We start from the raw sequence: 14,228 nt of genomic DNA on the forward strand, positions 1-14,228 counted from the left end.
TTTGACAAAAGAATTACATCTCTTATTTTTGGCTAAAGGAGTGAATGCGAGGGAGTGAAAAATAAAATAAAATAAAGGAAAAGAGAATAAAAAATGAAATTGTTTAAATCAAGGGAGAGAGAGTGGAAACAAGTGAAAAGATCCTAGATTATTTGATTAATGTATTGTTAAATTTTTCATATATTAATATATTCAAAAAGTAAATTGTAAAATATTTTTTAATAATTTAAAACAAAAAATAATATTAAAATGAAATTTAATATTTTAATTTTAATATAACCAAATATTTTTAACATTTTCATTTCATTATAATATAATAAAATATTTATTTATTTAATCAATTATATACCTTTATTATATATATATATATATATATATATATATATATATATATATATATATATATATATATATATATACACACACACACACACTTATAATATAATAAGAATAATAAGTTACATTTTTATTTTTAATAGATTATTTACAAGTTTCTTCTCAAATTTCTATATATAGGAAGAAGTGAAAAATTAGAAAACAAAAAATCATTTTGTTTGTTAAACTTTTTTTCCTTTTTCAATTTGATACCCTCATCATTTCTTCCCTCTCTATTCATCGGTACATATCCCTCTATGCAAGTAATTAAATGATAAATTAATATTAGAGATTTAAATAACACTCATAAATAAATTGTATTGTTATTCTATGCTAATTATATGTAAAACTTATGTATTTGATTAATAAGTATTATATATAATAATTATAAATTTAATTGAAATATAAAAAATATTATGTAAAGATAATTATCGATATTAAACATTTTATTTATTTTTTTGTTTTAATTTTAAACTTTGAAAATTGTGCATGATTACAATAAGATACTAAAAGAAATTAATTTTACTTTTTTATTTTTAGAATAAAACTAAAAAATCAAATAATTTTATTAATATTTAAATAAATAATTAAATTATTAGTTAAGTCAAAATATATTTTAAGCCAATCTAATAATCAGTTGCTTATATCTTTTCCAAATAAAATTAGAACAAATGTTTTTATAAAAAAATATATATTTTAAAAAAAAATTCAAAATGCACTAAAGTATTGTTAATTCTTTTTGGCCTTTTGACCTCCAACTTATTCTCCGCAAGTCAGGAATTGAAGTTAGAGTGTTTGTAACCTTTATGTTGTTGTCCCTGCCACAATTTCTCTGGCAATTGATTTCCTGCTTTGGGAAATTCCATTTGATGTGCAAATAAGTAGAATGCAATTTCTTCCATTGATAGTAATGTTGTTGTCCCTGCCACAATTTCTCTGGCAATTGATTTCCTGCTTTGGGAAATTCCATTTGATGTGCAAATAAGTAGAATGGAATTTCTTCCATTGATAGTAATGTTGGCTTCATATTCATGTTAGCTTCCTTGCAGAGATGTTTTGCGCCTTTAAGGTTCAGTATTATATTGCTTTCCTTACTTCATCAGAGCAGAACATTACCAACAATATACATAAGACTGACCTAGGTTCTCAGTTCACCCTTCCCTACCACCTTTGTTCCCCCCCCCGAACAATACAAAAACAATACAAATACAATTGCATGCTTAAAGTGTATTGTTTGGACATATCTTACCTTCATTCACTATTCCCTTGTGTTGTTACCCTATTGATCTTATTCAGATAAAAGAACAAAGATACCATTCAAAATATGAGAAGTGTCTTATAGAATTTGTGCGCTAACCAAGTCCACGCTTTAACCTGAGCCAAAGAGAAGATTTATTCTACATCCACCCTAGCATCATATATATAATGGAAAATATTGAAAAGAATTCTTAATAGTTTAAAAATATAAAAGAGAGAAATTGGAAATATAAGCTTGTGAATTTTTTTTTTAATAAACAAGTCATATAAGTTTTTCAGAAATATTAGATGCCAGCGAAAAGGTCTTGTGAAACAGTGGGTCGTGCAGATCTTCACCATGTCACAATGGACTTGTATTATTGCGTGGAAACAAGTCAAGAAGTTGAGTTCGTGAAACAAGCAATATACCATATAATACTGTAATAACCAGTCCTTTGAAACTATTACAGCGCCACAAACTTCTCAATTTTTCCTGCATCTGCAACTCTTAGAAGCTCGTGTCGTCACCGCCAATCTTAGATGCTTGGCTTCAAATTCAGATGAGATGCTATCTTTTGTCCAAGAGAACGATCAGCCTGCGCAGCAATACCATCCATAAAATATCACGTGAGAACCCCAAATGCGGATTTACGCTCTTTTCAGTTCAAGGGGCACACAATATATATTGTGGTCCCATGGGTAAGTGGAAAAGAGGAAGGGGTATGATAACCGGGAAGAGTACAACAAAGTGTAGGATCAAACCATTACACCCTGTTTAACGCCCCATCACATGACTAAATGTCACATGAAATGAATAAGGGAGAAATTGGGCACATTGTTTACAGTAGCAATAAGGGTGTACGAATAACTCGCCTGAGACCAGTATGATATCCAGATGCTGCGGATTTCGTGGGTGACACGTGGCTCAGACAAAGCATCAACCCATCGGCGGAGAAATCTTTCTTGCCTGAAGTCAGAAAATAGAAAAGAAAGCTCCATCAGTAGACAAGCCAAAAGTATCTCATATGGATCCTACCAGTAATTTATGAAAGGAACCTGTCAGAGGCCCAGGATCGGTATCTCTCTCCAGGTTGCTTAAAGTTGTTCTCCTTCTCAATCATACACTGGAAAAAGCAAGATGTTAACACGGTTATTCACAAATGAAAGCGAGTTTTAAAGGTTTAATAAGCACTTTTCTAAATCTTATAATTTGTTGAATAGAAATGTAATTAGTAAGCTCTTCTAGGAACAATCTATGTAATACAAATAAACACAGTCTCAACCTTTATACCTAAGGAAAACTAACCTTTTCACGCTTCCCATCTAGGCTTCGAGGAGGAACGGGAACCCTTTCTGCATGCCGAACAGGATCAAACCTTGAAGGGAAGTAATTGACCTATGAACCAGTAGTGATCAATCGTTATGGAGGGAAATGGAAACAAGAAAAGAATAAGTTGAAATACCACGGTGGAATAATTTACCTCTTCATCCCTGTGCATGAAATTCATGAAACCTTCATGGTGATTGTTGTGATGGGCACACTTGGGTGCATTAGCAGGAATCTGCAGATAATTGGGACCAAGTCTGTGTCTCTGACTATCGGCATAGGAGAATATCCGAGTCTGAAGCAATTTATCATCGGAGTAGTAAACGCCAGGGACAACAATGGCAGGGCAAAATGCAAGTTGTTCGTTCTCGGCAAAGAAGTTATCGATGTTCTTATTCAAGACCATGCGGCCAACCGGCTGGAGGGGCAAAACATCCTCAGGCCAGATCTTAGTTACATCAAGTGGGTCAAAGTCAAATCTGTCTTCGTGTTCAGGATCCATTGTTTGGATATAAAGTTTCCACTCAGGATAGTTTCCAGCAGCAATTGAATCGTAAAGGTCTTGGGTGGCATGACTATGGTTGGATCCTCCAACTCTGATGGCCTCCTCATCCAAGAGACACTTTTCACCACAGGTGGCTTTCCAATGGAATTTGACATAGTGAGGCTTGCCAGCTTTGCTGATGAGCGTATATGTGTTGACACCAAAACCATCCATGTGCCTGTAATCCTGGGGGATACCTACGTCGTCGAATAAGAAGGAGAACATGTGAAGGCTTTCGGGATGGTGGGAGAAGAAATCGAGGATCCTCCAATTCTCCTGGATGTGGGACTTGGGATTGGGTTTCAGAGCATGGACCATGTCGGGGAACTTGAGGCCATCACGGACGAAAAAGACGGGGAAGTTGTTTCCGACGAGGTCGAAGTTACCCTCTCTGGTGTAAAATTTGACGGCAAATCCTCTGGGATCCCTCAAGGTTTCAGGGCTGCCACGCTCGTGGATGACGGTGGAGAAGCGGACGATGAGGGGAGTCTGAACTCCAGGAGCGCGAAGGAAGTCAGCACAGGTGAGGTGAGAGATGTCATGCGTGACTTCAAAGAAACCCTTTGCGCTGGCTCCCCTCGCATGGACGACTCGCTCAGGGATCCTTTCCCTGTCGAAATTTGCAAGCTTCTCCACCAGATGATAATCCTCCAGAAGAATTGGACCTTCTCAAACAATTTCGGATCATTTATTCATTCAGTACAATTGGATTGAACTTAATTGGATGAAAGCAATATGTACCTCTTGATCCAACCGTGAGCGACGAGTTATTGTTCCAAATGGGGGCACCGGAATTAGTGGTCCAGATGTGAGAATTGAAAGCGCTTGATGGGCGATTCTACATGGAAAAGAAAAAGATAAAGCTCAAATTTGAATATCAAAATACAATGTAAAATGAAAGAAAAACAAACCTTGTAGGGATCCATGGCTCCCGAGAGGAAACAGGATCAGAGCGAGACGGAGATGAAGATGAGTGGAATTTGGTGTGTATTGGTCACACTGACTGTATTTGATTTTATTTTCCTTGTTTCTAGCTCCAATACTTATCATCATTAATCGTCTCCGTATAAGATGGATAAATCATAAAATAATGTTAATAACATTTTACGAGTCTATGGGCACAATTTTATACGGCAACCGCTTTTCCCTCTTTTCAGTTCACCTACTTATCCTCTTAGTTTCTTTCTTTCCTATCTATTGTCGATACTAATTTATTGTTAATATGTAATATTATGGCCATTATGTTTACTGATCTTATAGGAAATAATTACACTAAACATATCATGAGTATAAATAATAATCTTATAAATAAGAAATTTAAAACCTGTAAATAATCTTAAAATTAAATAATAATATTAATAAATGATTTGTAAACGTTTAATTTATGAGATATCTTCAACTCTAAACCTGAAAAAAGTATATATTTAATAAAGTAACTACCATATATATAATAAAAATTAAAGCAACTTGAATTTTTTTTCTCATAATTATATTTAAAATTATTAATTTTACAAAAAAAATGTAAAATTATTAAATACAATCAATAAAAAAAATAAGCACGTGTCAACACATTAATAATGAATATACAAATAATATTTTAAATAATTATATATTTTTATTTTTTTCAAATTAATATAATTCATAGACTATTATTACTTAAGAAAAATAATAATCATAATTTCTCATTAAAAAAATATAATGAATGATGCTTCTCCTATTTGGTAAATTATGTACAAGATTTAAAGAAAAATTATATTCTTAATAGCATTTATTTAATAATACATTTATTTAGTGTAATTTTATTTAGAGAATATATTTTCAATATGTAATGAAAACAATGCTTTGATTTAGATATAAACTATTAATCACAAATTTCATCTTGGACATGTTTTTTAGCTTTGTCTATAATTATGTTGTGACCTTATGTTTCTAAATTTGTTCTAAGGATCTTATTCATAGATGTATAAGCAAGCCCCTTGCACTTCATGATCCAAACAATGTTAGATTAAAAACAATTATACTTCACCACGTTTAAAATTCTAAAATGTAGAAAAAGAGTACACATTGGACAATTATTGTTATTTTGAAATATTTGAAACTTAGCCATTGATTCATGTTTGTAGCTTCATGAATATTTCACTATGCAGTCTTTGATTAAGTGTGTGTCCTCGGCTTGACTTAGACGAGACCCAAGTGCAAGTCTTCTTATGATTTTATTTTTTACAAAAGGAAAATAATTTTATACAAGTTATTTACATTTTTACAAAACTAAATGAGAAGAAGAAATATTTAATATTATATTCCAAAGTATTATTTTTTGTGAGTTGTTTTTCTTCGATCCTTCCAACCATGGTGTTAGTATTAGATGTTGAAAAACTCCATTAGATGAGCTTGACAGTACATAGATTTTGAAAATAACAAAATTTATAATTAAACATGAAAATTAAGTTAATAATACAATTATTCAGTTAAGCTAATAATGATTAGACAATATATTTAGACAATGACTAAACTAAAGAGAGAATGGACAAACTATATCAGAGACTTCATTATACAATAATAGATACCTAATAGACGACTCGTGTAATTAAATGTTCTCAATGTGATTATTTACATATATTTGTTCAATTAATGTTTGTTCAAAAAGTTTAAGCAAAGTATAGCAAAAGCAACATCAATACATAAAATATGATACTTGAATAGTAGAGCAAACAAGAAAGAAAATAAAAATTACATGAACCTAGTCAGAAGTGTTGATTAGATAAGTCAAAAGTTAGACCATATAACTAAAGCTATTAAATGACAAGCTCACTAGACGACCAAGGTCATCCAATACCTTAAGTAACTAGACAATTATTCCACATAATGACTCAAACAGTGTAAACTAAGTTAAACTCATAGATAAGTATGTTGACCAAACAAATTAGTATAACATAACAAGTCAATAGATTACAACAGATAATAGACGAATCAAAGGAGGAACGTTAGACAAGTTAACGCAAACACAACAAAGAACTAGAAAAGTATCAACATTAGACAAGTCAAAGTCAACTCTTGAAACTAAATGTTGAATATCTTTACTAGAGGAGTACTTTCATTAAACGATTCAAATGATAGGTTGACTAAATGAGTAAAGTAGTCAAAGTATAAAATAACAAGTATTATAACTATCATAAGTCAATATTAAATCACAAAATGATACAAAGAACAACCCTAAATTGATCATAATAATTTATCAATATCTATAGTTATATATAAATATGATTTTTTTTATAATTATTATTTTAGTGTTGAATAATTTTGTGTTTTATTAATATATTTTATTTTTTAAGTTTTGTAAGTATTTTTTAATTTACTTTTATAAATATTTTGTAATAATTATTTTAGTATACACACTTCTTTCTCCATTTGATCATTTATCAATATATTTTATTTTATTATTTTATCTTTTAAATTTTATAAATATACTTTTAAACTTAATCAATTATTTTTAATATAATAGTTATATTATAACATTTTTTTTATTATAATAAAAAAGAGTGAATACAATATAACTTATGAATGTAAGGACATGGTTTCCATTAGTCATTATATAAAAGAAACTCTTATATAAACATATTTTCATTTTTACACTTTAAGAAATAATGATTTTTTAATATTTTTTATTAATTATATTTTTGAACATTTTTTTAAAATTTAACTGTTTTTATATATTCATATTTTAAAACGAATTATCTACAAAATAAATTATAAAAATTATTTATATTTATTTTTATAATCGTAATTTTATTATTTTTGTTATAAGAAAACAACACGCCTTAACGAATATGTTTACTTTGTAATAGTAATTAAAATGCGTTGATAATTAATGATAATTAATTTATGAAAAGATGAGATGATCGAGATCTGACAGGACATAACAGGTGAAGAGGTAACGGTTGGGGATAGCTTTGGGTGTGAGGTTAGGAAATGATCCACAACTCACAGCCACAGCCAGAGGCAGGGTGATTTATTTCGCGACGGTGCCATGGCACAATAAGAGAAATCCATGGCGATTTAACAGTACGGAAGGTAATTTTTGTTTTAACAAATTAATAATCAAAGTTTTGATGTGAAATATGAATGGCGAGGCTGAGACCGAGCAATTAGCTGACGAGGATGGTCCTACTCATGTCCAATCAGGCAAAGATACGCACAACATGACAATCAGTGATGTTTCCGAAATCATTTTTGTTCATTTTCCTTACGAGGATCTTAGTCAGCATAGATATTTCGTGCTTTTAGTTTGTATTTGTTTGGATAAGGATGTGGCGTAGGATTGAGAATGAGATCCATTCATCCACCCAACAACTCCTTCTATTTCTATTTTCCTTGTTTCTTCTGCCTTTATTATTTGTTTGGGGTCAAGTCTGAAAGCTTCTAGTAGCCTGTTTCTGGCAATTTATCTTTTATTCAGATAGTGATGTTTGTTTCACATATCTCCATCTGTTATAAATTGTAGTTAACTGTTCTCATTCCTTCTCATACTCCAAAATTACATTACTCATCCCTTCCCTACTTTTAAACATACAATATTGCATATTGGTTGCTAGTGTTCGGTGTCGAGGAATAAACATGTCGGCCATGTTTCTGACCGTGCCGCCATTCGAGTGCGCCTGGAGAGAGGATTTGAAATTCCGGGAAGCAGGTCGAGGTTGTGTGGCCTTTGAAGCATTCGCCTGCAATGATGTTACCCTGGTTTTCCGAGAGAATGTGGGAAGCCAGGGCTACCATTATAAAAGAGATAGCAGTCCTCACTACACAATCATATTGGGGAGTCACAGGAATCGCCGACTCAGAATTGAGGTCAATGGAAAAACTGTTGTCGATGTCGTAGGAGTTGGCCTTTGCTGCTCCTCCTCATTTCAGAGTTACTGGATCAGCATCTACGATGGCTTGATTAGCATAGGCAACGGCAAATACCCTTTCCAGGATGTTGTTTTCCAGTGGTTAGATTCTTGTCCCAATTGTAATGTTCAGTATATTGGCCTCAGCAGCTGGGACAAACATGTGAAGTATAGAAATGTAAATGTCTTGTCCTTAACGCACACTCATATGCCCCTTTCGAAGCATGTTGTTTTTGGTGATTATCAAGTAGAGGAAGAGCTTGATGCAGCAGACTCTTTCAATTACAAACACATGGATTATGACAAATGGGGGCTAAAAAATTTCCTCGAGAGTTGGGACTTGTCTGATGTGTTATTCATAGTTGGTGAAGAGCAGAAGCCCGTTCCTTCTCACAAGGCAATTTTAGCTGCATCTGGAAACTTTCCTGTGTGCTCCTCCTCATTTGTCATCAACATACCTACTGTACCGTATCCGCTTTTCCATGCACTGCTTCACTACATCTACGTGGGCTGGACCCAGGTAATACCTTATTAGTTTTGTATTTGCTATTGTTGATGTTAAACTTGGAAATTGAGATCTTCAGTTTTCTGTGTATATTCATGTTTATTTTTTATTATTACCATGGTAATTTTGTGACTTTGTCGAACTGGTTATCTTACTTCTTTTTTGGTGATTTTAATTTAATTTGATGTGTTGTATTGTACCCGTTAAATTCCTTTTGATATTTATATTCTTAAGGTAGTTGCGTCTTTGTATCATGTAGATTCCACGGGAACAACTTGGTTCTTTGAGGGCTTTAAGTATACAGTTTGAAGTGATGCCACTGGTGAAGCAGTGTGAAGAGACCATGGAACGGTTAAAGCTAGATAAGAAGTGGTTGGACACGGGAAAGAATGTGGAGCTAACCTATCCATCTATCCGACCTCATTGTTCAACTTTGCCGTCACTTCCTATCAGCATTCATCAATTGAAACAATTGAAATTAACCGGCCAGTTCAGCGACGTAAGCATCTACATTGAGAGTTATGGGCTCATTGCACAAGCACATAAAATTGTTCTCAGCTTATGGAGTATCCCCTTTGCTCGGGTGAGCCAATTTCACAATCTTTCGTCAGATTTAATGTTAGATGCCATCTCCTCCCTCTGGGGGTGGTTTTTTAAGATTCAAAGAATTAATATTTATTTGCTTAGAGATTAAGTTTCTACTTTTATGGATGAAATTGAAAAAGTGTTTCCAAGTCTCTTAAGTTATTTTTTCTACAGTGGAGGTATATCTTCTGGTAACAACTTGACTTTCTGAGGTCTAAGGAATGACTACAAATTCAATCAAGTTAGTAAAACGATTTTCATGTTTAGTATTAAATCAAGTTACTCAGAATCAACATGCCTTGTTACAAATTTAATTTTGTGAAGCTAATTAATGTACACCTCAATACTGTTGTAAATTTCTTCAATGACCAGTGTGTTCTACTTGTGTCTTTGCAATGCAATTTAAACAAGTATTTGTCTTATCTTTATGCATCATAAATTTCTATTTATGCAAGTAACAACTATGCTAGTTTTACCCGGTGGTTATGTATTTTTGCAACTGTCAATTTGAGCTATTAGTTAAAGATCCCGTTATTTTATCAGATGTTCACAAATGGAATGAGTGAAAGCGTTTCCTCGGAGGTTACTTTAAGGGATGTGCCACCAGAAGCTTTCAGGGCTATGCTTGACTGTTTATATGATGGGCAATTGCATGACAAAGTTATAGACTCTGGTGCTTTGTTGCTCCAACTCCTTTTATTAGCTGATCAATTTGGAGTGACTTTTCTTCAACAAGAATGCTGCAAAATGCTTTTAGAATGTCTCTCAGAGGTAGTTTGGTAATCTTCACTCAACGGAAATCAGTACTTATTTGGAAGTTAGAATCATTTATCCTGTGGATGCCACTTGAACTAACTGTTTGGAGAAGAGAGTTGCGGTTTTGGAGTTGTGAAAACAAAAGAAGAGATACATTTTATAGTAATCAATTCTAAGATATTGATACTTCTCGTCAACATATTATATGCAGGGATGAAGTTCTTCTATTGGGTGAAGGTCATACAACAAAGTTTTTCTGTTACACACAAATTGAATGGAGGAAGCAGACAAATTTGGCTACTAATAATACCGTGGCCTTTGAAGCTAACCATTGAACTTTGTTGCAGGACTCTGTATGTCCACTCCTCCAAGTGGTTTCATCAATCCCATCGTGCCGACTTATTAAAGAATCATTGCAGAGGAGAATTTCCATGAACTTTGACTATTATACCAGTGCGAGTACTGACTTTGTTTTGTTAGATGAGACAACTTTAGTCAATATCATTAAGGTGTGTTTCTTGTCAAGTTGCTCATTTTTTGGTAAATTCAAGTAATGCCGATAATATCCAAGAGGTCATGCATCTACATTGGCTTAATGTAAAGCAGAAAAGTTTTGTTAGTAGCGTGGCATAAAGAATAAAGGATTGAAGATCTACTTATCTATACATGCCATTGAAGTTAAAAACATGATTTTACTGAATTTCTGCGTATGAAATTTTGAGGAGGCCATAGCTGTTTTATATGAAAATTGTAGATATAACTTCTCTCATTCGAAACAATAAATTTCTGTTCCAAACCCCTGAATACTAGATTAGATATAAGTTATTCATCAGCAAAATTGTCTGTTCCAGTGGGTCTAATTTTGTAATATGAGGTCATCTGACTGATAATTTCTTGATCTATATTTGGATTTTGCAGCATCCGGATCTGACAGTAACGTCTGAAGAGAAAGTTCTTAATGCAATTCTAATGTTTGGCATGAATTCTAAAGAGTTGTTTGGGTGGGAAGTGGTGGATGCGTTAATAGTAAATTCAAGACCCGAACTCCTTTTTGGTGAGAGGCTTCAGTTAGTCCATGACTTGTTGCCGTTCGTGAGATTTCCACTGCTACAATATTCCTTACTTGAGAAGGTTGGTAATCTCTGCATTGAGATACCTATGAACACCTTACACAATAGTATTTAGTTGTTCTAACTATAATGTTATATTTGTGTAATTAATTTGCAGTTGCAGAATAGCAACATTGGTCAGCATATCCCTGTTTTCCAAAATCTTGTAAGTTTGCTGTCTTTGAATCAATTGAGGCTGTAAGTGTAATGTGATTTGTGTAAATCTTATTTTGAATAACTATTTTTTATTTTATTTGTTACAGGTTAATGAAGCAATCAATTTTGTTAAATGCGGGCTGGCAGGGCTAGAAAACGAAGAGAAGTAAGTTCTTCACTTTAGTTTGCCTCAGCTTCTTCATTGGGGGACTTTTAAGTCATGCAGTGGACTTTGGTTGTATAACGTTTCAGCATCTAGGCTGTAGCCTCTGTAGAAAATAACAATAGCTTATTTGGTTGAGAAATCATCTGTAATCCTATTAAATAAGGTATTATGAATATGGATTCATAATTCTGGGTTATTCTCATATTTTTAAAACAAACTTATAGGTTTACTTGGATTATAGAGGGGATTTCTATTCAAGATCCATACAAGAATTTGATGACATAATCTATTGGGTGACACAGTCTCTCTCTCAAGCTTCGTACTCTTCCCTTCCTCTTTTTTCATCCTTGTTTTCCTCCTCCAAATAGCCGTTCTAGGGCCCATGCTGGCGAGTTTGGAGTAGGGATATAATAATGGATATGGGAAAGGAATATTAGAAGGGTGGACAGTGGAAAACTTCAAATGAATATACCATATAAGTATATGATATAAGGATGGTATATACAAGGTACTCGTTAGTTTCTTGGCCATTTAGGGTTTTCTAAGTATTTCTAAATTAAATTGGCGTTCTTATCCGAAATGGGATACTTGGGTAACAATTTGGGAGTATTTGGAGTTTTTGGCTTGCTTTATAAGTTTTTGAACTTTTAAGTTGTGACTAATCACTTTTCTATTTACGTTATGAATTATTCTCATATTTTTCTTTTCCTAGAGAAGAACACGTCTAACAATAGTTAGCTTACTCTACCTTTCATTATAGTGTTCGATTCCAACATAGACGGTCCAGTTATAAGGAACTCCAGTATATTTGCGATGGAGATGACCACGGAGTTCTGTACTTTGCTGGCACATCCTATGGTGAACACCCTTGGGTTAATCCTCTTTTGGCAGAGGTAGAATTCTAATTTATCTCTCCCCCCTCATTTTTATTTGGTTTAATAACTTATATGGTCTATATCATATACAATCTTCGTTGTTTACTTTTCATTCCTAAAAACTACTTGTTTTCGTCCCTAAAAGTCCTATTGTCCAAAATTGTAGGGACTAAAGCAGATTAAAAGACGTATGTACAGAGATAAAACATGTTAAAAAAGTGTATCTGTAGGAACTAAAAGGAATTACATTCTTGGTACAAAGACTTTAAAACCTAGAGATTGTATAGGTATAGGAACTGAATGAGTAATCAAGTCTTCTCTTTAGGAGTTGTTATGCTAAGGTCTTACGAATGAACTGTTTATGCATTCCCTTAACTAAACATTGTGTGTGGCAGCCGAGGAAAATTACCATAACAGCAAGCAGCCCCCACTCAAGATACACTGATCCCAAGGTTTTGGTCTCTAGAACCTACCAGGTATGCTAAACATTTTAACTACAATTGACTGTTGAACTCTTATTTTATTGTACGGTATCTAACTTAATGTGACCATCGCAGGGAACATGTTTTGCTGGGCCCCGCTTGGAAAATGGGCAGAATTGTACCTGGTGGATGGTTGATCTTGGCCAAGATCATCAGGTATGCAATATGCTAATTATGTATGTATGTTTACTACCATTTAATAATAGTACTCGCATTTGGTCATGCGCTTTAAGCAAGTGCTTAAGGATTTTACTGCAACTCTCCAACCTCATTTATCAATTTGAATGGATCCTTACTTCTTAGATGTAATGCACATTCTGTTAGATGTAATGCACATTCTGAGTAAAATCGATGGATGCAGCTTATGTGCAACTACTATACCCTAAGGCAGGACGGTTCCAAGGCCTTCCCCAGATGTTGGAACATTCAGGTAAACAGTCCCCCTTGAACTGTGGAGGGTTTCTGTCTTAATATTGTTGCATGTTGAAGGGAAAGATTAACCAGTTATGGTGTGTAAAAATTTCAGGGCTCACAGGAGGGAAAGAGCTGGACGAATTTGAAGGTCCATGAAAATGATCGGAGCGTATGTAAACCGGGTCAGTTTGCCTCTTGGCCCATAGTTGGCCCCAACGCTCTGCTTCCCTTCAGGTATTTCCGGGTTGTTCTCACTGGACCCACCACCGATGCCACCAATCCCTGGAATTTCTGCATTTGTTACTTGGAACTCTATGGCTACTTCCTTTAAAACGATTTTGGTTCGTTACCGTTAAGCATGCCAATACCACCATACTTTAACAAAATACATACAATTCACTTCCGTTGTGTACATTATGGTTTGCTAAGTCATGGAAGAAGGTTTGTTGTTCGAGAGGTCAAGTTTCACAATTTAATGGTAGCTTCTTTTTTTATTCCATCTTTTATATCTGATTACAAGAAACTTAGGCATAGAGGCTGCTCTTCATCGCAACGTCTTTTAGGCCTTGTTAACTTGAGTGGATTTGAGGGAGAGTAATTGAGGGGATTTGAGAGAATTTGAAAATAAATTTTTTTGTTGTTTATTTGAGTCAATTTGGAGGTAAGTGAGAATGAATTTGGAAGTAAAGTTTGTGAGAATTAGTGTAGGATTTGATTGACGTGACAGATTAAAAAAATTTACTTCCAAATCCAATCTCATTTACCTCCAAATTCACTCAAATAATCAACAAAAAAATTTATTTTCAAATCCC

General features: G+C 33.6%; 2 protein-coding genes across 5 annotated transcripts; one reads left to right on the forward strand and one right to left on the reverse strand.

Moving 5' to 3' along the window:
- Positions 1–1,830: 1,830 nt before the first annotated feature.
- On the reverse strand, positions 1,831–4,559 carry LOC124845483 (catalase-3). 2 transcript variants are annotated; one of them, XM_047322587.2, is made up of 7 exons: positions 4,394–4,555; positions 4,224–4,320; positions 3,093–4,147; positions 2,918–3,007; positions 2,668–2,735; positions 2,485–2,578; positions 1,831–2,207 (listed from the first exon to the last, which is right to left on the reverse strand). In XM_047322587.2, exons 1-7 carry the CDS (start codon positions 4,406–4,408, stop codon positions 2,148–2,150), a joined length of 1,479 nt encoding a protein of 492 aa, XP_047178543.1. In that variant the 5' UTR covers positions 4,409–4,555; the 3' UTR covers positions 1,831–2,147. The 2 variants fall into 2 exon arrangements, with proteins under 2 accessions (XP_047178543.1, XP_087953362.1); XM_088097236.1 differs by lacking the exon at positions 1,831–2,207 and having other exon boundaries at positions 2,217–2,578; positions 4,394–4,559.
- A 2,850-nt stretch (positions 4,560–7,409) lies between these two features.
- LOC124845481 (BTB/POZ domain-containing protein) lies at positions 7,410–13,872 on the forward strand. Of its 3 annotated transcripts, XM_047322584.2 has the most exons (13): positions 7,410–7,553; positions 8,075–8,888; positions 9,133–9,456; positions 10,002–10,229; positions 10,562–10,723; positions 11,133–11,345; positions 11,442–11,489; positions 11,587–11,645; positions 12,406–12,538; positions 12,916–12,996; positions 13,078–13,158; positions 13,364–13,432; positions 13,529–13,872. In XM_047322584.2, the coding sequence occupies exons 2-13, from the start codon at positions 8,097–8,099 to the stop codon at positions 13,745–13,747; spliced, it is 2,409 nt and encodes an 802-aa protein (XP_047178540.1). In that variant the 5' UTR covers positions 7,410–7,553; positions 8,075–8,096; the 3' UTR covers positions 13,748–13,872. The 3 variants fall into 3 exon arrangements, with proteins under 3 accessions (XP_047178540.1, XP_087953376.1, XP_047178541.1); XM_047322585.2 differs by lacking the exon at positions 7,410–7,553 and having other exon boundaries at positions 7,633–8,888; XM_088097250.1 differs by lacking the exons at positions 7,410–7,553; positions 13,529–13,872 and having other exon boundaries at positions 7,618–8,888; positions 13,327–13,432.
- The last annotated feature ends 356 nt before the right edge of the window (positions 13,873–14,228 follow it).

Source organism: Vigna umbellata, chromosome 1 (genome assembly GCF_029865625.1).
Source record: "Vigna umbellata cultivar VRB3 chromosome 1, Vumbellata_1.0, whole genome shotgun sequence".
NCBI classification, from domain to species: Eukaryota; Viridiplantae; Streptophyta; class Magnoliopsida; order Fabales; family Fabaceae; genus Vigna; species Vigna umbellata.

Coding starts and splice junctions, on each gene's coding strand:
- LOC124845483 (XM_088097236.1), bottom strand. Junction 4,148..4,223: donor GCTCACGGTTGGATCAAGAG/GTACATATTGCT, acceptor TTGTTTGAGAAG/GTCCAATTCTTCTGGAGGAT. Junction 3,008..3,092: donor TCATGCACAGGGATGAAGAG/GTAAATTATTCC, acceptor ACTGGTTCATAG/GTCAATTACTTCCCTTCAAG.
- LOC124845481 (XM_047322584.2), top strand. CDS start 8,097: ATGTCGGCCATGTTTCTGACCGTGCCGCCATTCGAGTGCGCCTGGAGA. Junction 10,230..10,561: donor TTTTAGAATGTCTCTCAGAG/GTAGTTTGGTAA, acceptor ACTTTGTTGCAG/GACTCTGTATGTCCACTCCT. Junction 11,646..12,405: donor GGGCTAGAAAACGAAGAGAA/GTAAGTTCTTCA, acceptor CTTTCATTATAG/TGTTCGATTCCAACATAGAC.